At 44.4% G+C, this 22,755-nt stretch overlaps 1 protein-coding gene across 2 annotated transcripts in view; it reads left to right on the forward strand.

Moving 5' to 3' along the window:
• PNLDC1 (PARN like ribonuclease domain containing exonuclease 1) overlaps nucleotides 1-22,755 on the forward strand; it is a 44,027-nt gene that overhangs the window by 10,448 nt on the left and 10,824 nt on the right. For both annotated transcript variants that reach the window (XM_070740176.1, XM_070740185.1), the window contains exons 8-16: nucleotides 3,604-3,683; nucleotides 4,824-4,961; nucleotides 5,214-5,283; nucleotides 8,925-9,010; nucleotides 11,723-11,778; nucleotides 13,688-13,752; nucleotides 15,620-15,673; nucleotides 19,684-19,726; nucleotides 20,817-20,913. In XM_070740176.1, coding sequence (XP_070596277.1) covers nucleotides 3,604-3,683; nucleotides 4,824-4,961; nucleotides 5,214-5,283; nucleotides 8,925-9,010; nucleotides 11,723-11,778; nucleotides 13,688-13,752; nucleotides 15,620-15,673; nucleotides 19,684-19,726; nucleotides 20,817-20,913 — 689 coding nt within the window. The remainder of the gene's footprint in view (nucleotides 1-3,603; nucleotides 3,684-4,823; nucleotides 4,962-5,213; nucleotides 5,284-8,924; nucleotides 9,011-11,722; nucleotides 11,779-13,687; nucleotides 13,753-15,619; nucleotides 15,674-19,683; nucleotides 19,727-20,816; nucleotides 20,914-22,755) is intronic.

A 22,755-nucleotide genomic window follows, 5' to 3' on the forward strand; every position in this document is an offset into this window, starting at 1 on the left:
TCCTACTCAAACTCTGGACAGTGAGACAGATGTATTTCAGAGATAAAAATTAAGAAGTTCAAATTATATCTGCAAAGCCATTTTATGGTCACAGAATATGCAAATATGGGGCTAAAGGATTCAGTCTTTTTCCATATCCCCCTCCCATTAGGAATTGGACCATAAGAGAGAAACAAAATCTATAGTTTAGTTTAGTTTAATTTATTATTTATTATTTATTTATTTATTGGATTTACATTCTGCCCTTCTCCAAAGACTCGGGGTGACTTACAACATATATAAAAAATAAAAAAAATCCTGAATCCAATTTAAGTTAAATTAACTAATCTAAAAACTCGAGTTTGTTAAAAATAAATCATTCTTATTCAAACAATCAAGCATACATCAGCCAGGGGCTAATATCTAGTGGCCCCAGGCCTGTCGACACAAATAGGTCTTCAAGCTCTTGCAGAAGGTGAGGAGGGTAGAGGCAGTACGAATCTCTGGGGGGAATTGGTTCCAGAGGGCCGGAGCCCCCACAGAGAAGGCTCTTCCCCTAGCCCCACCAAGCGACATTGTCTAGTTTATGGGACCTGGAGATGGCCGACTGTGGGACCTGACCAGTCATTGGAATCTGGAATAAGCAAAGAGAATATTGCAGTTCCCAAGGCAAACAATTTGGTCTCTGGATGGACCCCTTTGCATTCCTAAAAGTGATTGAGGAGAAAGCTTTGGTTTATTTAAGTTAGATCTATCAATATTTACTGTGTTAGAAATTTTAAATTATTTATTTTGTTATTTGATTTTGCAGACCACCTGAAAGGTCTTGAAAGGGTCTTGGGGAATCCCCGGTAATCCTTAGACCATACTTTGAGAAGTACAGTGGTGCCTCTACTTAAGAACTTAATTTGTTCCATGACCAGGTTCTTAAGTAGAAACGCTCTTAAGTAGAAGCAATTTTTCCCATAGGAATCAATGTAAAATAATGCGTGCAAACCCATTAGGAAAGAAATAAAAGCTCGGAGTTTGGGTGGGAGGAGAAGGAGGAGGAAGAAGAGGAAGAGAACAGTTGCTGCCGAAGGTAGAAGGTGAGGTGAGGGGAATCAAAAAAATCCAAAACTTTAAGGCTTAAAAAAAAAAAGAGGGACTCTGAGGTGGCGAGGAGGAGCACGCGCCTCCCATAACCCGATGCAAGGCTGCTTCCCATACACTGCGCCAGAGAGAGAAACCCAGGGGGAATGGCAGGAAACTGGCCAGGCTTTGGTGTCGCTCTCAAATTTCCTGGGAAATTTTTCCGGGGTCGGGTTCTTAAGTAGAAAATGGTTCTTAAGTAGAGGCAAAAAATCTTGAACTCCCGGTTCTTATCTAGAAACGTTTTTAAGTAGAGCTGTTCTTAAGTAGAGGTACCACTGTATTAGCCTGGAGAAAGCAAGTTTTTATTTTGGGCATGCCTTCAGAATGCATAAATGTAGGCATTATTTTAAGAGAAGTACAGAGAAATAAAAATGACTTTAGCACAACAAAAGAACATAAGCCAAGAATGTAGTACAGTGATCCCTTGATTTTCACGATCTCGATCTTCGCGAAACGCTATATCGCGATTTTTCCCACCCGATGACGTCACTCTCTTCCTTCCTTTCTCATCTTTCTTTCTCTCTCTCTTTCTCTATCTTGCTTCTTCCTCTCTCACACTCTCTTCCTCCCTCTCTCATCTCTTTCTTTCCTTCTCTCTCTTTCTCTATCTCTCCCCCTCTTGCTGGCGGGCGGTGGGCGGTGGGCGGGCGGGTGGGGGCATCAGCGAGGAGCCGGGGTTTCCCCTTTGCGTGGGCGGCGGGGAAACCCCGATCTTCGTCTGTTCGCTGCTGCTGCAGCAGCAGCGAGCAGACGAAGATCGGGGTTTCCCCGCCGCCCACGCAAAGGGGAAAGGCCGATTCGGCTCCTTGCTGCTGCCGCCGAGCAGATCAGCTGCTAGGCAGCCGCAGCAGCAGCGAGCAGCCGAAGATCCGGGTTTCCCCACCGCCCACGCAAAGGGGAAAGCCCGATTCGGCTCCTCGCTGCCGCCGAGCAGATCAGCTGCTGGGCGGCCGCAGCAGCAGCAGCGAGCAGACGAAGATCCGGGTTTCCCCGCCGCCCAAGCAAAGGGGAAAGCCCGATTCGGCTCCTCGCTGCTGCCACCGAGCAGATCAGCTGCTGGGCGGCCGCAGCAGCAGCGAGCAGACGAAGATCGGGGTTTCCCCGCCGCCCACGCAAACTCCACCGTCTGCGCATGCGCGGCCATGGAAAAAGGGCACGCATGCACAGATGGTGTTTTTACTTCCGCAACCCTACATCGCGAAAAATCGATTATCGCGAGGGGTCTTGGAACGGAACCCTTGCGATAATCGAGGGATCACTGTATATATTCTCGGTTAAAGCATTTTGTTTCTACATAACAAAATCCCCCTTTACCTCAAATTCTGCTTTTCTTTCTTCTGAATTTGAAACAGGCTTTGGGGGAATGGCAAACACTCTCTTGTTTCCCAGCCGTAATTCAGTGATATTATATTATATTATATTATATTATATTATATTTATTATATTATATTGAATTATATTTATTATATTTATTATATTTATTATATTTATTATATTATATTATTTATCAAAATGTGTAAATATAATAGATATGATATAAACATAAACAAAAGCAAAATAGGTATAGGTAAATTTGGACAATAGAACAGTAGGACAGGGATGGTAGGCACAATGGTGCACTTATTCACACCCCTTACAGACCTCTTAGAAAAGGGGAGAGGTCGACTGTAGACAGGTTGTCTTAATATACATATCTTTTCTCTTTCATGGGTGTGTGTATTGGTAGTGTGTATGAGAGACTCTATTTCAGGGAGCTACAATTATTAATATGTGTATAATATACATATCTATGTGAAATAGTTCAGAAAAAGTATAACTCCATTCATGAGTACAATCTTTCAACAAAAAGGTCAGGGTTTTTGATATGAGATTTCTCCTAAACTGTTTGGACATGGTGCAGGGTTTTTTGCATGTGGGGAGAGGCTATAGTGTTGAAAGTTGTTTGGTTTGCTATATAGTTTTTGTAGTGATTAAGGTGCTGGGCTAAAAACCTGGAAACAGTAAGTCAATAGCAATAGGCAACTTGCGTGCACTTCCAAACATTTGGAGCACCACTTAAACAATCACCACCAGTCAGTTGCAAAAGGAAGCTTTATATGGAACGGTATCTGTGGTGATAACTTTAGCCCCAGCAAACAATAACGTTGGCCTATCCCAATAGGCGAATAAAAATTCCAAATCCGGTCGAAATATTTGGTTGATTGTGCGACCAACCATAATAATAATAATAATGTACTGAAAAAGGGATAAGAAAATGTGTATGAATCTCATTTCTATTGGTATGTGTGTTTCTTATGTTCTTATTTGTGTTTTTTATGTTTTGTTAATATTTTTCTTTGGTGTCTTCGCATCTCACAATTATATAACAGTGTGATGAATTTCTCATTTAAATGCTTTAATGCAAGGCTGAAGAACCTTTTTAGTCACAGAAAAACATGTAATTATACTATTTTCAATTTGCCATTATGCTATTTGCACTTTGTCTTACAGGCTTTCAAGTGATTGAACTACAACTCATTCTAAGAAAATCTTTTCCAGATATTTGGACTATTCCTTTGGAAGATGAAAAAGTGGGTTTAATATTGTAGGATGTTAGATAAGATTGGTATATGTGTTAAGATCCTCAAAGTCAAGCTACCCCCTCCCACTGTACAGGTTTCCATGTTTCTAAGGTTGAGATTGCTGACAAAGTTTTAGTTTGGATTGTACAAAAGTAGTTGTTAAATTAGGCTTGCCATATCACTAGGCACAGAACAAAATTGGCTTATGATACAGCTTTGCAAATTACATAATTTTTTTCTCTATTAGCAGCTTATCCTATATTTAAGACATGGGCATACATGGAGCTTCATTTACTTCCTGCCAAATTATTAAGGAATAATACTTTTAAGAATGGATATTTGTTTATGGAAAATTATGTGAAAATACTGAATACTTTGAAATATACAAGAATAATAAAGATAGTGATTGTCTTAAGGGAAGATTTGCAGTATAATTTTATGAAGAATTGTTGGGACTCCTGTCCTTGGACAAATAGAACTTGATTAAACCGTGAAATCAGGTAGCATGAAATGAAAATTGATCATTAGAACAGGAAAAAAAGAAGAGTAGAAAGTAATAAAAGTTGGCATAGAGTTATTGTTTTCACTGAACGAGCAACAATAGCAAAAGTGAATTATTTTGTGACTCATTCTGTAGAAACTGTGAAGTCCATCTATATATGTTCTGATACTGTGTTTCTTGAGAGTTTTAATAAAAATAAAAAAGATTAAGCATTTGTGTACTATACATTTTATTAATGGAATACTAAATGGAGCTAAATTATATAGATATAATTATTCATATACATTTGGTTAAATAGTCTTTTATTCTTCTTTAGAAAATTTCCTTTTTACAGTATTTATATTTTGCTCAAAGGAAATGCACATAGCGGTAGATGCAACAAGGGGAAAAACCGATGCAGTTAAAACAGACTATGACTAGAGCAAAAAATATTTCCCTGCTCCCTAAATCAGTGGTTTATTGCCTAGATTTTCCTGCAGTCATTGTAGACTGAAAAATTATCTCTGCTATTGTATAATAAATGTACCATCAGTTTGAACAGACAAATATGTTTTGACAGTTAAAAAGGCTGAGTATATTAAACATTTACCCAAGCAGATGTAACAAAAGAGAATGGGTTACTGACAACTGCTCTTCTTATCTCTTAGTTGATGGTTAAAAAGATGAATCCACAGTACCGATGGGTCCTGGATAACACTGCTTTTGATCCATGTCAAAGAGAACAAATTCTTTATTCCGCAAGGGGCTTCACCAATATTTTCCAGACACTTGTGAGAGCTAAGAAGGTAAAGCCCAGTTTTCTGTTAAAAAGTCCATTCATGATATAAACCTGAGCTACAAAATACTTATTTATTATTAAATTTATTTATCATCTAAAAGCTGACAGTCTGTCTGTCCCTGGGTTTGGAAGGTTCCCCTCTGCAAGCAAGCAAATTGCCCTAGCAAGTGGTTTTAAAGGAGCAATGCAGAACCGCAATGATGTACCTACAATCTTACCAAGTTTTGCTTTGTCTTGTTTTTATTTCCGCTATCTGTAGCCGCTTGTGGGACACAATATGCTGATGGATCTTCTGTACCTGCACGAGAAATTTTACAAACCCCTTCCTGGTAAAGTCATTTCAAATACCAATTGTATACGATGCATTGTATCCCTCTTCTATCTCTTAAGCAATTGCCCTTGATCTTTGCTATCAGAAAAAAGAATTGGGATGAATTTTTGGTCTCTTGCAAGTTTAATGGCGTTAGTTTAATAAATTTGCGAGTAAGTATTATAGGTAGTCCTCAACTTGCAACCCTAATGGAGTCTGCCCATTATGGTCATAAAACATTGATGGTCGTAAAGCAGGTCACCCACAACCCAATTTTACAATTCCTTGTTTATGGCTGTCACTAAACAAATCATAGTTGTTAAGTCAACCCATTGTTCACTCTGGCAGCATCCTCCAATATTTTGGGTGCCAGAGACTGGTTCCACGGAGGGCAGCTTTTTCACAGATTGGGGGGGGGGGGGGGGGGAGACGTTGTTTTGCTTGCTGCCTGGATCTTGCATGTGTGTGAATGGGGCTTTGCTCAGACCTGGGCCGCATCAGGCCTGCCAGCTATCTGTGAGTGGCCCACCTGCTGTCTGTGACCGGTCCACGGAGGTCGGGGTCCGCTCCAGTGTGAGGATGAAAAAGCTCACTGCATCTGCCAGGACTCCTCCAGTTCTTGCTTTCATGAGGAAACCAGGAACCGGAGGAGTCCCGGCAGACGCGGTGAGCTCTTTCATCCTCGCACTGGAGCAGACCTTGACCTCCTACCGAGAGCAGCAGAGCCCAGAAACCATGCAAAACTCCAGCGCAGTGACTGTGGTGCACCGTGTTGCCCTAAAGCAAACAATTAGGGGTCTGTAGAGTGGGTCTAGGTGTTTAGGTCAGACCAGGGTCTGGGTCTTTACAGTATTGGGTAGAACTGAATTAATTATATTAGTCCGGCCCTCTAAAACCATCCCAATTTCTCATGCGGCCCCATGGCAAAATTAATTGCCGACCCCTGGTGTAGATCGTCTCCTGGAGGTCCACGAACTAGTCCAGTGATGGCGAACCTTTTTTGGTTTGCGTGCCAAAAGGCTATGTGTGCGTGTGCTAGTTTGCACGAACGTGCCCACACCAATTTCCCCCACGCATGTACAATCCCCTCATGCAGCCGCTGTGCATGCACACAATCCCCCCCGTCCCCACACATGCGCATAGGCCTCACTGAAGCCTGGGATGGTGAAGAAAACTAAAGCCTCTGGAGTGCGGAAAACAGCCTAGCGGGCAAACCGGAAATCCATTTTTCCAAACTTCTGGTTTGCCCATTGTGCTGTTTTTCGCACTCCAGGGTTTTAGGGAAGCTTCCCTGAAGCCTCCGGAGGGTGAAACTACCTTCCCCAAGAAAATCAGCTGGCTAGTGCATGCTTTCGTGTTGGAGCTCACATAGGGCAACGCTTCATGTGCCCTCCGATAGGGCTCTGCGTGTCACCTATGGCATGTGTGCAACAGATTCACCATCACTGTACTAATCCATGGCCTGGGGGTTGCGGAACCCTATTCTACAGGACATTTTAACTGGAAACTAGAAGTAAATGCAGGGCTATTGCTGACCATGTGACCATTTGCATGTGGAGAGGACATCCTTTGGATCTTCAAAACCAGATTACTTGCGACTGGTGAGGTCCCACAGAGTTGGCATTCTCCAGGTCCCGTCAGCCAGACAATGTCGCTGGCTGACGGGGAAGAGCCTTCTCTGTGGGAGCCCCAGCCCTCTGGAATCAGCTCCCCCTGGAGATTTGCACTGCCCTCACCCTCCTTGCCTTCTGTAAGAGTCTGAGGACTCACCTATATCGCCAGGCTTGGGGTGAAGAGCTGGGGTGGCGCAGCAGGTAGAGTGTTATACTACAGGCCACTGAAGCTGACTAGATCTGTAGGTCAGCGGTTCAAATCTCATCACCGGCTCAAGATTGACTCAGCTTTCCATCTTTCCGAAGTGGGTAAAATGAGGACCCGGATTGTGGGGGCAATACGGTGGCTCTGTTAAAAAGTGCTATTGCTAACATGTTGTAAGCCTCCCGGAGTCTAAGGAGAAGGGCGGCATAAAAATTGAATAAGTAAGTAAGTAAGCAAGTAAGTAAGTAAGTAAGTCTCAGCTCCCTGGCCAACGAAATGAGATACAGTGATCCCTCGAGTTTCGCGTCCTCGAGCATCGCGAAAGGGCTATATCGCGAGTTTTCAACCCGGAAGTAAACTCCACCATCTGCGCATGCGTGCCCTTCCACGCATGCGTAGATGGTGGAGTTTCCCCACCGGGCAGAGGCTTCCCTGGGTCTTCCCCCTCTTGCCCCGGTAAGACACCAGCGGCGGCGCGAGCAACGGCGTGGGCTGGCGGGCGGCACGCGCGCGGGAAACCCCAGCTCCGCTTCCCAGCTGGGAAGCGGAGCTAGGGTGTCCCCACCGCGCGCGCGTTGCTGGGGAAAGCGCGCGCGCTTGGAGACACCCCACCTCCGCTTCCCAGCTGGGAAGCGGAGCTAGGGTGTCCCCACCGCGCGCGCGTTGCTGGGGAAGGCGCGCGCGCTTGGGGACACCCCACCCCCGCTTCCCAGCTGGGAAGCGGAGCTAGGGTGTCCCCACCGCGCGCGCGTTGCTGGGGAAAGCGCGCGCGCTTGGGGACACCCCACCTCCGCTTCCCAGCTGGGAAGCGGAGCTAGGGTGTCCCCACGCGCGCGCGCGTTGCTGGGGAAAGCGCGCGCGGTGGGGACACCCTAGCTCCGCTTCCCAGCCCCACCTCCGCTTCCCAGCTGGGAAGCGGAGCTAGGGTGTCCCCACCGCGCGCGCGTTGCTGGGGAAGGCGCGCGCGCTTGGGGACACCCCACCTCCGCTTCCCAGCTGGGAAGCGGAGCTAGGGTGTCCCCACCGCGCGCGCGTTGCTGGGGAAGGCGCGCGCGCTTGGGGACACCCCACCTCCGCTTCCCAGCTGGGAAGCGGAGCTAGGGTGTCCCCACCGCGCGCGCGTTGCTGGGGAAGGCGCGCGCGCTTGGGGACACCCCACCTCCGCTTCCCAGCTGGGAAGCGGAGCTAGGGTGTCCCCACGCGCGCGCGCGTTGCTGGGGAAAGCGCGCACGCTTGGGGACACCCCACCTCAGCTTCCCAGCTGGGAAGCGGAGCTAGGGTGTCCACACCGCGCGCGCGTTGCTGGGGAAAGCGCGCGCGCTTGGGGACACCCCACCTCCGCTTCCCAACTGGGAAGCGGAGCTGGGGTGTCCCCAAGCGCGCGCGCACCCCAGGCGCGAGCAACGGGGTGGGCGGGCGAAGGGCGGGCGGCAGTGGAAGTAAAAACACCATCTGCGCATGTGCAGATGGTGTTTTTACTTCCGCACCGCTACTTCGCTAAAAATCGATCATCGCGTGGGGTCCTGGAACGGAACCCTCGCGATGATCGAGGGATCACTGTATACCGTTTGTTGTATGATTGAACTGGTATGATTGTTTTTAAATATTGGATTTTTAGATTGTAATTTTAAATTTAATTAGATTTACCATTGTATTATTATATTATATAGTGTGAGCCGCCCCGAGTCCTCAGAGATCTTGTTGCATACAAATGTAATAAATAAATAAATAAAACCAAGTCATAAGTACCTTTAGGGGGTGCTCCTTCGTAACTATGAGAAATCATTAAACAACTGGTTGTAAATAATTTGTTCTCCCTCCTTTTTTACTTACAATTTTCAGAAAAGTATGAGGAATTCAAAGATAACATTCACTTCCTGTTTCCTGTTCTTTTGGATACAAAGAACATTGCCAAAGCCACGTGGAAGGTAATTTTCATTCTCTACCACAATTAAAAATGTTCCAACTTGTTTTCATCTACAGTTCATTTCTTCCTCTCAAAGCGAGGGACTGTAGTTCAGCTGTTCCATTTTTTAAAAAAAGTATGCTTCACGTCTCAGTTTAAATAGCTGAAGAATCTCAGTTTGTGGCTAAAAACACCCACCCTTACATAAGGCAATAAAGTGCCATTGATATAAAGTGAACGGCAGTGGACTAGTAGGCTAAATGGATCAAGCTCTGTCACTTTTATATCACATTTTCTTTCAAATTCACTATTTAAATTTATTCAAAGAAATGTGCACACAGTCATTTTAATAAAGATCAAGAAAGCCTACCATTTAGTAATCCCAGAGTTCAGTAGAAATGACTTGCCAGCTTCTGCTCTACTTTATCATAAGTCCCGGGCTGCAGGAACTGCAAAAGGGCGTTGATAGGTTCCCGGGGAACCTGAGTATTGCATTTATTAAAAGTTGTACACTTTAAGGCTGAGTAAATAGAAACTTACGAGAAAATGAATTGGAAGCATGTAACAACTGGTTCGGCTCAGAGTGTCAGCCCTGATAGCCCTGCATGAAGGCAGCTTTGTAAGTTCCACACACTGATCTCAACAGTGCAGGCTGCTAAGAATATTGTTAATACTTACCCTCATTGTAGGAGCACGAGTAAGGCTGCCCTTCCTTGACTTTCGGCATAGGATCCTATTTCTCCAGGATTTCCATGTTTGGGAGGGGTAGCTGATGAGGATGAGATGTGTTTTAAGAGGAGGTAGAATAAAAATATGTTCGATCGGTTCTGGTGCATGTCAATTCCAAACTTATTTAAGGGTGTTGTGTTTATAGCCTAGAAAATTTAATCGTAGAAATGGGTCATAATCTCATTTTCCTGATAGGAAAACAAAGGTGAGAAGGGAAGACCAAGAGGATAGTACAGTGATCCCTCGATCATCGCGAGGGTTCCGTTCCAGGACCCCTCGCGATGATCGATTTGTCGCGAAGTAGCGGTGCGGAAGTAAAAACACCATCTGCGCATGCGCAGATGGTGTTTTTATTTCCACAGCAGCAGCGAGGAGCCGAAGATTGGGTTTCCCCGCCGCCTCGCTGCTGCTGCTTGTCCGCGCGCGTGCCGCCCGCCCCCTGCGCTGTTGCTGGGGCCGCTTCTCAGCTGAGAAGCGGCCCTGGGGTTTCCCCCCGCGCGCGCGCGCGTGCTGCCCGCCCCCCGCGCTGTTGCTGGGGCTGCTTCTCAGCTGAGAAGCGGCCCTGGGGTTTCCTCCGCGCGCGCGCGTGCTGCCCGCCCCCCGCGCTGTTGCTGGGGCCGCTTCTCAGCTGAGAAGCGGCCCTGGGGTTTCCCCCCCGCGCGCACGTGCTGCCCGCCCCCCGCGCTGTTGCTGGGGCCGCTTCTCAGCTGAGAAGCGGCCCTGGGGTTTCCTCCGCTTGCGCGCGTGCTGCCCACCCCCCGCGCTGTTGCTGGGGCCGCTTCTCAGCTGAGAAGCGGCCCTGGGGTTTCCCCGCGCGTGTGCCGCCCACCCGCCCACGCCGTTGCTCGCGCCTTACCGGGGCAAGAGGGGGAAGACCCAGGGAAGCCTCTGCCCGGCGGGGAAACTCCACCATCTACGCATGCGTGGAAGGGCACGCATGCGCAGATGGTGGAGTTTACTTCCGGGTTGAAAACTCGCGATATAGCGTTTAGCGAACATCGAGATCGCGAAACTCGAGGGATCACTGTATTATAAGAAAATTCAGAAACACAGTGGGTTTCACATTCTTACTTTATAGTAAGATACTATACTTACTATATAGTAAGTGTTCTGCCGGGCTCTCTGGTAGGAGCCTCCTGAAAATTCAAGGGTACAAATTTCAGACACACACATGTTTGAAAATTCAAAACAATGTTCTTTATCACAAAATTCAAAATAAACTAAGCACTCTTTTTATATTGCAAAGAGCAGTCATCCCAAAACAACCAGGTAGTCTGTACAATTTCCCTTAAGCAGTCATTAAGTACTTAGCTAGCAGCTGTGAAGAAACTTCACACCCCTTCTTCTTCCAACAAAGTGAGCACGTTGCTCTGCTTTGGTTTCAAAGGCGTGAAAAATCAACAAACAAAGTCCAGAAAACAGCAACACAGGATTCCTGAAGAACTGCGATCAGATACTGTTTCACAACGGCCAAACCCACATGCTGCTATTTATAGCAGCAGCCCTAATTACTGGAGCCCCACCCAACCACAGGTGGCCTCATTTTCTCTTGTAATAATCCTTCAGTTGTTGTCTCCTATGCATCACTCTACGCATGCGTAGATGTGTCATTAATTCTTGTTCAGAATCCAAGGATGATACAGATGATTGATCTCCTCCTGGGTTGTCTGCCAAACTCCCCTCTTCCCTGTCACTCATGCTTCCTTGGTCAGAGGAGGCTTTATCGGCAGATTCCATCGGGAGCAAAACAGGCCTGCGGCATGTGGATGTCTCCCCCACATCCACCTCCACATTCCTTGGGGCAGGAGCTGGGCCAGAGCTAACCACAACAGTAAGTATATACTTATTATATATAGTAAGTATATACTTGCTATATATAGTAAGTATATGCTTACTATATATTTATAGTAAGTATATACTCTTACTTTATAGTTTGCCAATTGATTCATATTCATGGCACCTAAAAAAAAATTGTTTCTTTTTTTGCCCCCCATCTTCAACACAGGAATTCCAGTTTCCTCAAGTTTCTCTTCTTTTGGAGTTTTATGAAACGCTGTGCAGGTCAGCCACATACCTCTTTCTTGAACTCTTCCTTGTTCAATAATTAATAAATATCTGATTAGTAATCTTAATAACTACAGTGTTCCCTCGATTTTCGCGGGGGTTACGTTCCAAGACCTCCTGCGAAAGTCGATTTTCCGCGAAGTAGCGGTGCGGAAGTAAAAACACAATTTTTGGCTATGGACAGCCAAAAACTACCCCCACGCACCCTTTTTCAAGGCAGCGCAAGGAGCTGGGCTTGAAATTAGGGCAGGGAGCGACGAAAGTGCGGAGGCCGGCAAAGATTGCTTTGAATGTCGGCTGCCCCTGCCCCCCCAGCGCCTCCGGCCCCCTCGCTGCTACCGCCGCCCGCCCGATCCACCCCTCTCACCGGCTTTCTTGGGACACGAGTCCTCCTGCAGCAGCGCTGGCGGCTACAGCTTCTCATCCTCCTCATTCGGCCGGTAGCTGCTCTGAGCGCTTTGAGAATGCCCGCCCCGCCCCTCTCACAGTCCCTTAGCTGAGAGCGCTTTCGTCCTAGCTATCAGCGAGGGGGCTGCAGGAGAGGTGGGGGCAGGCGTTCTCACAGAGAGGGAGAGAGAGAGGGAGAAAGAGAGAGAGAGCAAGAGGGGGGAGAGTGGAAGGTAGAGAGAGAGAGAAAAATTATAGAAAAAGGGAGAAAAAAAGAGAAATGAGAAAATGATTGAAGCAGAGAATGACAGGAAAGAAAGAGAAAGAGAGAGAGAAGTGACTCTTGGTGATGACATATGATGTCATTGGGTGGGAAAAACCGTGGTATTGTTTTATTGTTGTTGTGAGCCGCCCCGAGTTTTCGGAGAGGGGCGGCATACAAATCTAATATATTATTATTATTATTATTATTATCATCATCATCATCATCATCATCATCATCTCCATCCATCCATCCATCCATCCATCCATCCATCCATCCATCCATCTGTATATCCATTGATACATACACACACAAACACTTCAAAATAGGATTGAGCAGAACATGTTCATACTGTAGCCAATTTTACTAAAAGTAGGCCCACATTATGTTTGTGTCTTGCTCTGGTCTTCTTTATAGGATTGATGTATGCATAGTTTCTAACAATTTAGGAAGTTTACATAAATGGTGTGGTTGAGAAATAAGAGGAGAGCATAAAATAGCAGTATGAGGTTTTTACAGCCGACCTATTGTAGAAATTCTAGTCCCACTCAATTTCTCTGTTTCAAAGGAGCCAAATGAGTGAATATGAAGGGGGAGGGAGGAAAGGGATGCTGCTCCCTCGTAGGAAAAAAAAAGTTGCTATTGCAACATATTGGAGATTTTTCTCCATTGAAAAATAAACCAGAATCACACAGTTGATTGATTTTAGCTGAATTAAATAACTTCTTTATAATCGTAATAACAGCTATTTACAATACCATATGCTTGAGTATTTCTCTTCATTCAATTACAGAGAATTAGCTTCATGACAGCAAGTTCAGAGCAGAGACCCTACAGATTGAACACAGATTTAACAGAGACCTCATGGAGACTGGAACCACAACAGCCCTAAGCTTACAGTTTCTCCTGCAGACTCAGTAGCACTTAACTCCCATTGGCTGACTGAGTTGCTGTGCTATTAGCAGACCTTGTTATCCCTGGCTCTCCCAGCTCATGAATATCTCAACACAAAGCCCTACATAAAATGTTGCCCCAACTACTGGTAGTTCGGGGTAAGGAAGTGGAATCATTAGACCTGGTTTTGTTTCTTGCACCTACAATAAAATGCTAGCAGAATGGATACACACATACTATACATTCACTCATTCAACTGGCCTTTCTTGCTTCACTTTATTTTTAAAACGTCCACCTAGTGTTTTTTTTTTCAAGAAAAAAAGAAACCTGCAGGGATTAAAAATGATTTCTGCCTCTTAACAGTGTTGTGAATCCAACAGACCAGCTTTGTCCAGAAATCATTCATTCGGATAATTGTCTCAGATATGGTATGTCTCAGTGGTGAGATTTGATTTTTTTTTACTACCGGTCCTGTGGGCACGGTTTGGTGGGCATGGCAGGGGAAGGATACGGTAAAATCTCCATTCCCTCCCCACTCCAGGGGAAGGTTACTGAAAAACCCCATTTCCTCCCAATCAGCTGGGATTCGAGAGACAGAAAATAGATGGGGGCGGGGCCAGGCAGAGGTGGTATTTGAGTAGTTCTCTGAACTACTCAAAATTTCTGCTGCTGGTTCTCCAGAACTGGTCAGAACCTGCTGAATCCCACCTGTGGTATGTCTGGTTCACAATGAAACTCTTACCATGTAACCATTATCACTGGTAAAACTAAAAAAGGTCCTTTGCTTAGTTTGAAGAGATTTTTTCATACCTGAAAAAAAAATCACATTAGTATACATACATTTGAGAGATGTCACGCTGTTCAGTTGGCTTCATTGCAGGAAACACATTTGCTTTGAAAAGGAGTGTCGGCTACCCTGCTGCTCTTTACAATTACCTGTACTGTCTGCTGTCTTATTCCTTATTTAAAAGAGAATAGCAAGGCATATTCGGGTTTCTTCCCGTGTAGGATTCAGATATTTCTGGCAACATTTCGACAAGGTCCCACTCGTCATCTTCAGACTGGTGCTTCTGTCCTTGTTCTAGGGCGAACACAGCGAGACCTGAGCTGCCTCCCCTCTATAAACACTGGTGGGTGGGTGTGGTTTGATGGCTCAGCAGCTGCCACCATACAGTGGTACCTCTACTTAAGAACTTAATTCATTCCGTGACCAGGTTCTTAAGTAGAAACGTTCTTAAGTAAAAGCAATTTTTCCCATAGGAATCGATGTAAAAGCAAACAATGCATGCAAGCCCATTAGGAAAGAAATAAAAGCTCGTAATTTGGGTGGGAGGAGGAGGAGGAAAAAGAGGAGGAGGAGGAGAGTCGCTGCCGAAGGAAGAAGGTGAGGTGAATCAAAAAAATCCAAAACTTTAAGTCTAAAAAAAAAAAAAGAGGGACTCTGAGGCGGCGAGGAGGAGCACACGCATCTGATACACCCAGCGTGAGGCTGCCTTCCATACACTGCCTCCCATACACTGGCGGCTGCTGCTGCTGCTACCTGCTTCCTGTTCCTTCCCATGCTGAAGGGCTCCTCTCTCCTCTCGCTCGCTTGCTTTGTAGCCGGCGCCTTTCCTTCGCTGTGGTGACTCCTTGGCTGCCCAGAGCAAAGAGAATGTTTCTTTTCTCTGGGCGCTGGCAAAAGTTTATTTCCTGTCCAGCTCCCAGAGAAAGGAAAATACTTCGTTTGCTCTGGACTGCCAAAGCCTCCTTAAGCGCCACCAAAAGATTCCTCTGGCAGCCCAGATGGCCGGGATTAAAGGGGGAAATGGCAGGAAACTGACCGGGCCTTCGTGCCACTCTCAAATTTCCTGGGAAATTTTTCTGGGCTCAGGTTCTTAAGTAGAAAATGATTCTGAAGTAGAGGCAAAAAAATCTTGAACACCTGGTTGTTATCTAGAAAAGTTTTTAAGTAGAGGTGTTCTTAAGTAGAGGTACCACTGTACATACACACACACACCTTCCAATATTACAGAAATCATACATAAAAACATATTCCTTCATTTCTAACAATCTTACTCTTCAGTGCATTAAAATAATGTTGCGAAACTTTATGTCCTTTTAGTTTTTCTTTGTCCCTAGTCACAAGATTATTTTTGTAAATCCAGTGTGGAGAAATTATTCTGGGTACTCTTTTCATTTATGGTTCATATATCACTTTTAATTATTGAAACATTAACCGGCTTCTTTTATATGTCTAGTAGTGTAACATCTTTTTCCATGCTTTACCCTTTCTCTGCATTTTAACTCTTTCAGCAAGAAATAAGTTTCCTCATGAGGCCGCCTATGATGCATTCCTTTGTGGAACAGGTACGTGCTTTAGGAATATAATATCTTTCTTTTTTAGGCTTTGCCCAGTTGCAGATATGGACTACCCAAAGGGTGGCAAACTGATAGCTTTGCAGGTATAGCAATAGCAGTAGCACTTAGACTTATATACCACTTCACGGTGGTTTACAGCAGTGTTTCCCAACCTTGGCAGCTTGAAGATATTTGGACTTCAATTCCCAGAATTCCCCAGCCAGCAAATGCTGGCTGGGGAATTCTGGGAGTTGAAGTCCAGATATCTTCAAGTTGTCAAGGTTGGGAAACACTGGTTTACAGAGTCAGCATATTGCCCCCAACAATTTGGATCCTCATTTTACCGACCTCAGAAGGATGGAAGACAGACAGCTGGAGCCAGTGAGAATCAAACTGCTGGCAATTGATAGAATTGGCTTGCAATACTGCATTGTAACTGCCACCGCTTTATAGAATTATACTCTCTACTTGTTCAGATGCATCCAAGTAGCTTTGGTCCTATTTTCTCCCGTACTATAGAAAGGAAAACTTCAGCATAGTTAGAGCTTTCACTTTGCAGTTTTGCCTTCAGATAGAATGTCTGGATCCTGAATTTCACAGCTCATGAATACAGTGATACCTCGTCTTACGAACTTAATTGGTTCCGGGACAAGGTTCGTAAGGTGAAAAGTTCGTAAGACGAAACAATGTTTCCCATAGGAATCAATGGAAAAGCGATTAATGCATGCAAGCCCAAAACTTACCCCTTTTGCCAGCTGAAGCGCCCGGTTTTGCGCTGCTGGGAATCCCCTGAAGCTCCCCTCCATGGGAAACCCCACCTCCGGACTTCTGTGTTTTTGCGATGCTACAGGGGAATCCCAGCAGCACAAAAACGAGCGCTTCGCTGGCAACGAAAGTCTGGAGGTGGGATTTCGAGGACTTTCGTGTTTTTGCGATGCTACTATTTCGCTGAGGCTCCCCTCGCTGGGAAACCCCACCTCCAGACTTCTGTTGCCAGCGGAGTGCCCGTTTTTGCACTGCTGGGATTCCCCTGCAGCATCACAAAACACACGGAAGTCCGGAGGTGAGCCTCGGGAATCCCAGCAGCACAAAAACAGGCACTTCGCTGGCAATGTAAGTCCGGAGGTGGGGTTTCCCAGCGAGGGGAGCCTTCGGCTGGTAATGGAAGTCCGGAGGCGGGGCATCCCAGCGGTGGTGGCTTGGGTTTGTAAGGTGAAAATAGTTCAGAAGAGGCAAAAAAATCTTAAACCTAGGGTTCGTATCTCAAAAAGTTCGTATGACGAGGGGTTCGTAAGACGAGGTATCACTGTATATAAAATCTGTACATTTTCATTTGCTGCTAGTGGAATTCCATGGATAACTCATTTTTAAAAAATATGTATTTGTATTCTTTTCCTCTGAAAAGTAAATTCCCTGCTGGCAATTTCCCAATTTCCATTTACAGACAGTCCTCATTTAATTATCCTACTTGGGACCGGAATTTCTATTGCTAATTTGAAGCGGTTTAGAAACATAGAAACATAGAAGACTGACGGCAGAAAAAGACCTCATGGTCCATCTAGTCTGCCCTCATTTCCTGTGTTTTATCTTAGGATGGATATATGTTTATCCCAGGCATGTTTAAATTCAGTTACTGTGGATTTACAGTAGTTTCTTAGGTGAAGCATCACATGACTGCACCACTTGGCAATGGTAGTTCCAGGAGTCCCTTTCTTGGTTAAGGGAGGGCTGTACTGTTGTACTGTTGTTAGGAAAAGACCTGACACTTCTCTTAGCTGAGCAGCTGCTTCCTTTTACAATGCTTTGTGTGTCTCAATAGCAGAAGTAAGAATGTGGCAAAGGTCAGCAAGGGGCAAAAGGGGTAGGTTTCAGTGGAGTGCAGGGTGGTCAAAAGGCTAAAGGTGGTATGGGATAGGGAAGTAGGAGGAATTGAAGAGCACGTTCATTTTATTTATTTATTTATTTATTGGATTTGTATGCCGCCCCTCTCCGGAGACTCGGGGCGGCTAACAGCAATAACAAGACAGCGTACAATAATAATCCAATACTAAAAACGATTAAAAACCCATTAATATAAAAACCAAACATACATACAGATATACCATGCATAAAATTGTAAAGGCCTAGGGGGAAAGAGTATCTCAATTCCCCCATGCCTGGCGGCAGAGGTGGGTTTTAAGTAGCTTCCGAAAGGCAAGGAGGGTGGGGGCAATTCTAATTTCTGGGAGGAGTTGATTCCAGACGACCGGGGCTGCCACAGAGAAGGCTCTTCCCCTGGGTCCCACCAAGCGGCATTGTTTAGTTGACGGGACCCGGAGGAGACCCACTCTGTGGGATCTAACTGGTCGCTGGGATTCGTGCAGTCAGAAATAAGGGTGGACTGTCCAGATTTTGGAGTCATGGTGGTGCAGTGGTTAGAATGCAGTATTGAGACTAATTCTGCTGACTGCCAGCAGTCTGATCCTGGTGGGATCAAAGTTGACTCAGCCTTCCATCCTTCTGAAGTGGGTAAAATGAGGATCCATATTGTTGGGGACAATATATGCTGACTCTATAAACCACTCAGAGAGGGCTCTAAAGCACGATGAAGCAGTATATAAGTCTTAAGTTCTAGCTGCAGAGGCATTGCAATAATTTTGAAGTCCACTCATAACTAACTTTGAATGGTTGCTGAATGCTCATTTAGCAAAGACTACTCTTATCATTCTGTTCCTTCCATTGCTGTATTTTTAAAAATGGTAATGAAACAGTAATATTTGTGTCTCCTGGAAGAGTACACAAATTAAATTAATGCTTTATATGAACTATGGTAACCAGATCACCCGCACTGTTAGCAACCTGCTGACGATGTAATATTGGCATCACGGATCTGGTTATGTTGGGGCCGGTCCATGCTCCCCACCATTTTCCCCTCCTGAATTTTCAGCGGATTTTCCTATGTTTGAATGGCTTCTATTCCTTCTGTGCTTGGAAAAGAGCCCTCCTGCCCACCCCGGGGTTAATACCGACCTTTATTTCTTCGTCCGAAGTACAGCTGATGAGCTCCTCAGCTGTGTTTCAGGCTGAATCCACCTTCTGAGCATGTGCAGAAGTGTAATTGCACACGGGGACACGGGCGTGGGAGCGTAGCTAGCAGCGCACACAAAATGGTATTTATTTATTTATTTATTTATTTATTTATTTGATTGATTGATTGATTGATTGATTGATTGATTTATTATGATGCAAACCGGTGGTGAAGGTAAGTGGAACCCACCCCTGATGGTAGATTTAGATTTAGATTTAATTGGATTTGTATGCCACACTCAGGGCAGCTCACAGCATATACAAAAACCAGAAAACAGTAATAAACAATCCACTTAATAATACATTAAAACAATCCTTAAAATTCTAATTTAAAACAGCTATCATTACCATTCATTCAACAACCATACTAAAAACATTCATTGGTCAGGGGGCAAGATCTAAAAATCCCAGGCCTGGCCACAAAGATGAGTTTTTAAACTCTTTCGGAAGGCAATGAGGGTGGGGGCAATGCGAATCTCCGGGGACAGCTGATTCCAGGGGGCCAGGGCCCCCACAGAGAAGGTTCTTCCCCTAGGTCCTGCCAGCCGGCATTGTTTGGTCGACGGGACCCTAAGGAGACCAACTCTGTGGGACATCACCGGACCGCGGCAGAAGGCGGTCTTGGAAGTAGTCTGATCCTATGTCATGCAGGTCCTATGCCTTGCAGGTAGGGGAATGCCATTGTGGGATTCTCTTTTCACTTAATAGTTTCCCCATTTCTTTTTCCAATCATAGCACCAATAGTAACTAACAATGGGTATATAACTGTATACAGGGGTGGGCTACTGCCTGTACTGGGGGGAACGCAGTGGGGTAGTAAAAATGGAGCTCCACCCCAGAGCACTCAATTTACACTGAAAAATGTTGAAAGAAAATGCATAAGCCACACCCACAGTGTGGTAGTAAAAAATTTGGTAGTCCTTCACTGACTGTGTACATATCCTTTCTTCTAGTTTTTCTTAAAATAGCTCACTTGCTCCTCTGCAGAAAAACTGGGTAAGTAACAGTTTGACCTTTCAATGATAAGTGTGAATGGCAGTAATTAATGTTTTTAGTGGATGCTGTTTCATGTTAGAAGTTGAGGAACATCTATATTAACTGATAAAATATTCTGAAAGTCAGAGTTATTAGAGAGGTGAATAAATTTGCTAACCCCACCAAATTACTTAGAGTAGCTAGAAAAATTCACAACTCCAAATGTCATATTCTTCATTGAAGGAAATTTATAACAGGAGCCCAAATTCATAAGTAATCTGTCCCTTTTAGATTTTGAATTAATGGTAAATAGTCAGGAGGCCTTGGAATTTTGGATCGCTTGTTGAATCAGTTGTTTGATTGCTGTGGATAAAGTTAGATGTCACATCTTAGAGACTGAGATAAATCTCTCCATATTTATACTACACATGAAATGATACCCATATTTTTGGTAAAATTGGTAGGTATTGTAGGTTTGGAATAAATCAGTTGAGGTTACAGAAGAATGAAGCAACTTTTGTATAAGGGAAAGGTTAAGTGTTGGAGGTATTTTTGTTTGAAAAAGAAGCATTAAGCTTGGATTTGATAATTCAAAAACAAAAAAAATGAAACTGAAGAAGGCACACTGGGATACATAGCTCCCTCTAAGCTGAGCAGTGAGCAATCGCTCACTTAAAAATCATCATCAACTCAGAGTTTTCCAAACCTGCCCAGAAGCCGAGAGGGAAAGAGTGAGAGGGAAGGAGAGAGAAATGACACCAATCCCAGAAAACAACAAATATTTGTTTATTTGTTTATTTGTTTATTTGTTATTTCTGTGCCGCCCAGTCCCGAAGGGACTGCCGCTCAGACACTATACTTTTCCACCCCACCCCCCAAAAATTAGAGGGAACACTGCTGGGATATTGTATATGATGATTATTAGGCTAAAAGGTGCAAATTGTCTAATTATATTTTCTTCCTTTTTTTTTCAAAGACCAAACATTTTAAGCGGGACAAAAAAGCATTAAATGGGAATTTGGCATTTGTACATGGCAGTCATGGTACAGTATTTGTCTCCAATGTAACTTTGTTAATTTATTAAAAATTGACCTTATTTCCTTTCATTTAGTCCTCAAACAGCAGCACCTACTTTTTCTCAGTACCTTGATGTATTAGCTGCATATGTGAATCAGGTGAATTTGATTCGAGGCAGAATTCAGAAAATTGTGAGTATGAAATACAAAAGAACTCCATCAGCCAGTTATGAGAAGAGATAAACTAGCAAGTTGGGTTGAACAGCTTCAGATTTCCTTTAAAATGGCAGGGCTAACTATTGGAACCCTGTTTTGTTGGGAAATGGGGCTTGTAATGGATGTAGTATTTATTTATTTATTATTTATTTATTTATTGGATTTGTATGCCGCCCCTCTCCGCAGACTCGGGGCGGCTAACAACAACAATAAAACAGTATATAACAAAATCCAATACTAAAAATAGTTAAAAGCCCATTATATAAAAACCAATCATACATACAGACATACCATGCATAAAATTGTAAAGGCCTAGGGGGAAAGTATATCTCAGTTCCCCCATGCCTGGCGGCAGAGGTGGGTTTTAAGCAACTTTCGAAAGGCAAGGAGGGTGGGGCAATTCTAATCTCTGGGGGGAGTTGGTTCCAGAGGGCTGGGGCCGCCACAGAGAAGGCTCTTCCCCTGGGCCCCGCCAAACGACATTGTTTAGTTGACGGGACCTGGAGAAGGCCCACTCTGTGGGACCTAACTGGTCGCTGGGATTCGTGCAGCAGAAGGCGGTCCCTGAGGTAATCTGGTCCGGTGCTATGAAGGGCTTTATAGGTCATAACCAACACTTTGAATTGTGACCGGAAACTGATCGGCAACCAGTGCAGACTGCGGAGTAAATCTTTCATTAAGGCGATAGAACAGAACACAACAGGACAGGACAGAATTTTATTGGCCAAGTGTGATTGGACACATAAGGAATTCATCTTGATTCACATGGTCTCGGTGTACATAAAAGAAAAGATAGGTTTGTCAAGAATCATAAGTTACAATGCTTAATGATAGTCCGGGTATATGCAAGCAATCAAATCATATTAGGAACAAGTCAATATAAATTGTAAGGATACAAGCCACAAAGTTATAGTCATACAGTCTATGAGGAACGATGAGAAGATTAATAGTAATTCAGACTTAGTAAATAGTTTAACAGTATTTAGGGAATTATTTGTTTAGCACAGTGATGGTAATTGGGAAAAAACCTATTCTTGTGTGTAGTTGTTCTGTGTCCAGTGCGCTATAACATCGTTTTGAGGGTGGGAGTTGAAGCAGTTTGTGTCCAGAATGCGAGGTGTTTGTAAATATTTTCACAGCCCTCTTTTTGACTCATGCACTATACAGATCCTCAATGAAATGCAGGTTGGTAGCAATTGTTTTTTCTGCAGTTTTAATTATCCTCTGAAGTCTGTGTCGGTCTTGTTGAGTTGCAGAACCAAACCAGACAGGTATAGAGTTGCAGATGACAGATTCAATAATTCCTCTATAGACCTGGCACTAATTGTATTCCTTAAATCCCCCCATCTCCCATTCCCAAATTGGATTGGTTGCTATTGCACATTTGTCCCTTTAAGCCATATCAAAATAAAAAACTTAAAAAGGAAAAATCCTTGAATTTTAGATTGGCTGCCCGAATGATACCACAATATTACATTAAATATCCTCTGTGAGTCTTTAATCAGAGCACAAAAGCTGAGTTATGGGCACCCTCAATCCCAGGCAGGAAAAGGCTGTTCCCCCCTCATCTGCTAAAATCCTACGGGATTGATCTCTGACAGGGCTGAGAAGCTATGGCTCTTTTATAATCTGTGAACTAATGAACTCAATCTGTATAGCATGGAGGACAGAAGGAAAAGGGGGGACATGATCGAAACATTTAAATAAGTTAAAGGGTTAAATAAGGTTCAGGAGGGAAGTGTTTTTAATAGGAAAGTGAACACAAGAACAAGGGGACACAATCTAAGGTTAGTTGGGGAAAAGATCAGAAGCAACGTG

The sequence above is a fragment of the Erythrolamprus reginae genome, chromosome 1, assembly GCF_031021105.1.
Source record: "Erythrolamprus reginae isolate rEryReg1 chromosome 1, rEryReg1.hap1, whole genome shotgun sequence".
NCBI lineage: Eukaryota > Metazoa > Chordata > Lepidosauria > Squamata > Dipsadidae > Erythrolamprus > Erythrolamprus reginae.